The 6,975-nt window shown below is 39.7% G+C and overlaps 1 protein-coding gene across 1 annotated transcript; it reads right to left on the bottom strand.

Annotated features, from left to right (window-relative positions):
• Positions 1-741: 741 nt before the first annotated feature.
• zgc:158296 (uncharacterized protein LOC791212 homolog) lies at positions 742-4,306 on the bottom strand. The gene is made up of 3 exons (XM_034694859.1): positions 4,049-4,306; positions 2,341-2,528; positions 742-925 (listed from the first exon to the last, which is right to left on the bottom strand). The coding sequence occupies exons 1-3, from the start codon at positions 4,304-4,306 to the stop codon at positions 742-744; spliced, it is 630 nt and encodes a 209-aa protein (XP_034550750.1).
• Between the last annotated feature and the right edge of the window lie 2,669 nt (positions 4,307-6,975).

Genomic DNA, 6,975 nt, shown 5'->3' with positions numbered 1-6,975 from the left:
AGGGCACTACTGAACAAAGACCCAAAAATGGCAATGATGTTTCCATAACTCAAATGATTGAGGCAGAATGCAACAGAGACAAGGCCACCTAATTAATCAAGGTTGCAAGGAAGTACTTACGTCCATACTTACATTTGTAAGGATACAAGTATTTTCTAATCCTCATAAAGTTCTAAAAAAGTTTTTACAATGAAAAAGAAAATCTTGTGTTGAAAAAAAGCCCCCATCCTTAAGACTTGCAGTGTAATCTATATATAATTTAATTTTCATAAAATCCAAACACTATTTTACATTATGTAAATCACTGAATGACAAGAAAATGAAGAATGTTTACATTTTGATGATCTTATTTAGTGAAACTTTTTCTTTACATCTTTGGGGGTGTGTATAATCATAAATGGCTTAACTAAAGTATATCTCATCAGAACAAAAATGTAGATTAGTTCCCTTAAAATAAAGACATAAATGACGTTTATCAGACTGTTTTTATTAAAAGCTTTATACATCTTATCTAGACTTATTACTACTACTATTACTAAAACCACAAATTCTAATTCTGATTATCATAATATTTGGCTCACATGTAGAAAAAAATGAAACAGCGTTAACATAACAAAGTTGCAGAGTAATACCCATTAAAAAAAAAGCTTAAAAAATAAAAGACATAAATATAAAGTCATACTCTCACATTCACCCATTCACTCACTCTCACACAACGACTCTCTGTTTGTCTCACGTTTATCAAACATGCTCTTTCTCTCTGATTGGACGCCAGTCTTTTTTTGACAGCAAAATGTTGATTTGACTAAAGCAGAGTGCCAGAGACGTGCAGAAGGGAGAGATGAAAACATTCACAGCACAGAAACACAAAGACCGCACACATGGAAGGAAGGTGTGGCTCAGCTCTATGCAAGGCACCAGAAACCTGCAGAGAGAGAGAGAGAGAGAGAGAGAGAGAGAGAGAGAGAGAGAGAGAGAGAGAGAGAGAGAGAGTTAATAAGATAATTCTGTTACAAACCTTTCTGCTCTCTGTCAGAACAGACGCAGGAGAGAAGACAAACATATTTATCATCAGACGTGAATCTCTTGGCCATGAAAACTTTAAGCTTTGTCTAAAGTGCATGGTTCAGATGTAGAGCATATCCAACTGCATTTTACTATCTATATAGTGCAAATCTAGGTGCAAAGAAGGATGCAGAACACAAAGTGATTGTTTTAATGGAACATTTGAAAGTAGGGCTTAAATCCACCACATACATTATAATGCACCATGTGAAAGAGAACTTGGCTTTAAAGGGAGATTATACTGATTGATTTGATTATTAAACCTCAAATTCTCCAAAGACAATTAATACAACCCCCCTGCATCTAACGTTGGACCCACACACAATCAAACCAAAAGTAGTATGGGAGGTAGAACCTTCAGTTATCAGGCCCCTCTCCTTTGGAATCAACTACCAGTCAGGGTTCGGGAGGCAGACACCCTCTCTACTTTTAAGATTAGGCTTCAAACTTTCCTTTTCGATAAAGCTTATAGTTAGAGCTGGATCAGGCTTGGACCAGCTCTTAGTTATGCTGCTATAGGCTTAGACTGCCGGAGGGAACTGTCTCACTGACACACTGGGATCCTATCTCACCCCCAACCCCTTCATCACTTACTTTAACTCTCCCTGTCCCATTAAAGTTACTAACCATAGACCTTTCTGGAGTCCCTGAGCTCCCTTGTCTCATAGGTTCCTCTGAGCTGCCGTAGACGTCCTCCTGCTTTCGACGCTCCAGACTGCAGCTGATACGGATGTGCTGGACTCCAGGGGCAACAGCTACTACTACTCGTCTCATCACTATCACCGCCCCCTCTATTTCTTATTCTCCTCTATCCCTCTTTCCAGACCCAACTCGGTCTCAGCAGATGTGTGTCTAACATGAGTCTGGTTCTGCTCAAGGTTTCTGCCTGTTAAAGGAAGTTTTTCCTAGCTGCTGTAACTTGCTAAATACTGCAGATGCAATGCTAGTGGCGGAGTCTTATCCTGTCTTGGTTTTGGGTCTCTGATCATAATTTGACATGGAGTGGTCTAGACCTCCTATGTTTGTAAAAGCGTCTTGAGATAACGTTTGTTGTGATTTGGCGATATACAAATAAAGATTGATTGATTGATTGAAACTACATAAAAAGTGTAACTACGTAGCTTTTAAAAAAAGTGATCTTATAATTTATAACAGTTTGGTATTGTGTTAACATAGTGTATTCCTAATTGACAGTATTTTATGAGTGACTGAGCATCTTTCTGTGTCAGACTCTGTGTTGATGCATGACGGAGCTTTTTTATTTCATGGTCGTACCAGACGTGTAGACAGGCGAGAACAGCCAGGACCATACCACAGAGGAGAGCGAAGGGCACCGCAAACAGCAAGGTGAGGCAGTGGTATGTACAGATACGAGTCTTCTCAAAGCCAGCGACGCTGTAAAGCCACACCCGGTCATTACTCTGAAGGGAGGTTGGCTCCACCAGCACGTTACTGACCTCCACCTGCAGACAAGGAGACAGACAGAAGGTGGTATAAATCAAGTCCAATCTGTTTTCTAAAATGCAAATTAAAGACAAGATAGTTCACTACAGTGCTCAGCAACAAGTGGGACAGATATGTGATTGACTTTGGAAAAGATTGATGCAAAGAGAAAAAGAAGGCTACAGTAGTTTAAATTAAATTAATAGGATGAACAGCCTTCCTTTAGTCTTGATTTCTTTATTTTTTTAATTGCACAACTTTACCTTCCTATTTCATAATTTTCACATGTTATCTCATAATTATGATTTACTTTCTCATAATACTGAAATCATCTTTCTTCCCGACACACTCCTCATTTTAATGCACAGCGCCCACCTTGTGTAAGTAGTGAGTGAAGTGAGCCCACATTAGCGCCTGTGGGTGTGTTGTTCTTAAAATGAGGAGTTATCAGTAGCAGAGGTGGTGCATTGCCGTCTTGAGGAAGCAGAATGCACCTGGGCCTTAGACCAACAAAAACCTGGTCCAAAGTCTATAGTCAGGGGTGCAGCACTTTCCTTTCTTTATGATTTGAAATGTATTAGTTTTTACAAACATTCAATTAAAGACACACAAATAGAGACAATACAATAAAAAACCAAACATTGAACAAAAAAAATGGAACAAAACAAAAGACAGAGCAGAACAAACAAACAAGAACAAAAACTAAATAATTCCAGAACAAGCAGACAAAAAACATAAAATTGACAGATTATTTACAGCAAGAAACAGTGTGAACATAGCAACTTGTCTAATGTGAGAAAAAGATCATACCATGTATATACCTATACACAAATTCATAATTATGCACATAGGCACATGTATATGTGCACATATTAAAGAAAATTGAAAATAAATAAATAAAAAAGGGGATGAGGGGTGGCTCTATTGGTTTTAAACACTTTTAAACACAAAGAGAAAGACAAAAGAGAGAAAAGGGGCTACTACGTCCTCATTTTTTTCCTTACGGGCTGTTAATATGAAGGAGAAATTTTTCCCACTTAGTACTTTCCTGATATTTGGAAGATGCATTGGTGACATAGTAAGATGGGTGTAAGAGTTCACAGTGCACATTCCTTTGCTTTTTTAAAAAGTTAAGAAAAGCAGAGCAGCTCTCCCACTTGTGATAAAAAAACACAGAGAAAAATATCTCTTTCTGCAGTTTGTATGGTGCTTAGACGGAGTCCTGAGGAAATGCTACATTCAAATTCATGCTTTTTTTCTGTGACTACCAACCCTAACTTTAATTGTAGGCTGTCGATTTGATATACAACATACCCTGCCAACATATAAAAAAGGTGGACATACAGAGCTGAGTCAATGGCATCTCATTTTTTCATACTTTACACCTTAAGTGCAGTTAAAGAAACCGCTGACCTCAGAGATAAAGAAGTCATAATTTAGGACCGACACGTTTTGTTTCTCTTTCTACACTAAACCAAAACAGTTCCACTGCTGTGAAAGACACCACAGGTCGATAGAGAGACATAGAGTTAAGGAGAACCTTTAAGTGCTGGTTGATGCCATAAGGGTCTCTGTTGACAGGCTGAGTGGGTGTAGGTGTGGGTGTGGGTGTGTGGATGGATGTGGCAGTAGATGTGGGAGGTGTCGGAGGTTTGGGCCCTGGAGTGGAGGCTTTGGATGCAAACTCTGGAGGAGGTGGAGGAATTTTGATCTCCTCTTCTTCTTCTCCTTCATTGTCTTCTTCACTGTCATCATCGATCTTACACTCCACCAGACAGTCATCGCTCACCATCATCATCCTCACTGAGGGGAGAGGCACATGCAGACGTATGAGGAAAGATGGAAATAAACACCAATTAATACTCAGGGATACACGCATGCTTTCACACTCTTCTGTCCTGTATTAAAATACACACACTCATAATGCCAACCAGTGTACACACACACGCCCACGCCCACGCCCACACACACACACACACACACACACACACACACACACACACACACACACACACACACACACACACATAAAACACTTCTGCAGCAGATTACAGGCATGTTGAGTGTAACAGCAAGCTGAGCGCTGGTGCTGCCACCTGTTCTTAGCCCCCAAAAAGAAGCCAGACCAAAATCTGTAAATAGCTGCTGGTTATTTTGAAACCCCTTTTTTAAATGAGAGCGCTACAGAATAATCACTCTGTCAGTTTCCATACCAATATTTGTATATTTTACTTCAGATTTGAGATACTCTGAGTTGATTTAATAACTTTAATGAACTTTCATTCATATGATTAAAGCATACATCATAGAGAGCAGGAGCTGCAAAGTTACAACCACGGGCGTTATTCATTGTCACTGAGAAATCATTGTAGTCCATATAAGATAAAGACAGTGACTGTAGTAAAGGTTAAAGAATGTCTGACCTACCTTATTCAGTGTGTAACCTAATCTTGTATTAATAAAAGAGAGGGGCAGGGAGAATCCTGCTGAAAGAGCTAATCCAAAAAGTGAATGCGATCAGTTCAACCTCCTAATCACAATGATCCTCAGGGCTTATGAGAGCTCACACAGACACCTTCAGTGCGCTTGACACTGACTTAGAGCAGCAGACGTGCTAATGTGGTACAGTGCCCCTTATTACTTGTGTGTGGGTGGTGTGTGTGTGTGTGTGTGTTGAGTGGCTGTGGGAAGGGGTTATTTTAGGAGGAAGGGATGGGTCTAAAAGATCACCTTACAGTGCTTGGGTGCAGTTGTGACACAGAAACTGAAACAATGAGTTACACACACGCACGTGCACAAAAACATGCACACACATACACGTGCATGAATGCTTTGCACAAAATGATGAGTCAGAAAAAAAGCAAAGATTTTTCTAAAGGCTGGCACAAGGTTTTGGCTCGCTGCATGGGAGGGTACTTGTTGGGGATCCCCTCATAAAAATACTAAATACACTGCAGGAATACAAAAGAACCACTCAGCTTCCGAACATGATATTCTTCTTCTGTGGTAAGTTTCTGGACCGTAACTTATAAAAATAGAGAGCAAACATGCCTTGAGATCCTGTAAGATTTTTTTTTGGCTCAGTCCCACTTAAGGGACTTTCCCCAGGGATTAAACCTTTGGATGAACTCACCAGTTCCCAATGAAGGACCAGGGTCTAAATTAAGTTCTGCAGACATTATTTTCCCTTCAAAGAGTTCCTGTTTGACGGACAGTCCAGAGGTAGCCGATGAATGCATCTCTTTATTAAGAGAGGCGCAGTGTGCATTCAAGCATGTCAGGACTGGTCAGGATCTTATGGTAACAAATTAAATGTATTTCTACTCACACTGAAAGTCCCACACAGTCAGTCCAGATTCATAGTTTGGAGTGAGGCAGTCATCCTCATATTTGAGTAATGGGGACTCAAATTGGACTTGACTCTAGGGAGTCTCGACAGACTCAAGGTTTGGTGACTCGATAACAATGCTGGTCGTAAGCTTGCACACAAACATTGTGTTAAAACAACGTCTGCTTTTCTGTACTTCAGCAGACTTCTTCACTTAAATTTCATTGGATGTAACACCATGGCTTTAACACTTTTTGTCCCTAAAGTAGACTAAAAGTTCCAGAGGGGTCCAGCTGAAGACATTCACAGCTGAAGTGGGCTGAAGTGATATTATTTGTTGTAGTGATTACACCTGGAGACAATAGTTGGTGGCTTATTCTTAGGTATCCAAAACAGCAAAAAATAAGTCTTTATGATCCAAACTTCAATTTTTCAGTGCTGTTTGCCTCTGGTCTGGAGCTTTTATCATCTTTCACAGAATAAAATAAAATAATATACCTGAATTAAAGATGAGGGCTTAAATAGATAAGTTTAAACTTGTTATTAGATATACAGTGATGATTGAACATTGCATTTAATGCATTAGTTATAGGAGCTTGAACATTTTGGGATCAAGTCCCATAGATCAGGGGTTCCCAAACTTTTCAGTCTGGGAATCCCAAAAATATAGGTGCCAGAGACTCGTGACCCCCACTGTCCCTCAAAGTTATTTAATGTGGCTTCATTTAGCTGGTCGGCAGAAAATGACCCTACCTATATGAGCATGTGTCTGTGTTTCCTGTACCGTTATGAATTAACGTACTGCTACTGATGCTTTTGATAATTCACTGTTCACTAACCCTAAACTTCAGAGTCATCTGGCAAAAAGAAAGGCAGAAAACTCATTACATTTTCTATTTTCAAGGTTTTATTTCAAGGTTTTATTTTAAGGTTAGCTACTATTTTTGTCGATGTCTTTATTATAATGGGTAAAATATACTGTTTTTAGATAACTTAAAAAAAATAATTCTGGAGGACATCTCACGACCCCCCATTTGTGCCTCGCGAGCCCTCCAGGGGGTCCCGACCCACGCTTTGGGAACCCCTGCCATAGAAGAGGCAGCTGTCCACTGCAGATCCACCCTTGGATTATAGTAATT

The sequence above is a fragment of the Notolabrus celidotus genome, chromosome 11, assembly GCF_009762535.1.
Source record: "Notolabrus celidotus isolate fNotCel1 chromosome 11, fNotCel1.pri, whole genome shotgun sequence".
Lineage (NCBI taxonomy): Eukaryota > Metazoa > Chordata > Actinopteri > Labriformes > Labridae > Notolabrus > Notolabrus celidotus.
The sequence above is the reverse complement of the archived record's forward strand: the minus strand, read 5'-3'. Positions and strand labels throughout refer to the sequence as shown.

Excerpts from the sequence above, each read along its gene's own strand:
- zgc:158296 (XM_034694859.1), bottom strand. The coding sequence starts at position 4,306 with ATGATGATGGTGAGCGATGACTGTCTGGTGGAGTGTAAGATCGATGAT. Across the intron at positions 2,529-4,048 it reads GCATCAACCAGCACTTAAAG|GTGGAGGTCAGTAACGTGCT; the intron begins GTTCTCCTTAAC and ends CCTTGTCTGCAG. Across the intron at positions 926-2,340 it reads CTCGCCTGTCTACACGTCTG|GTTTCTGGTGCCTTGCATAG; the intron begins GTACGACCATGA and ends CTCTCTCTGCAG.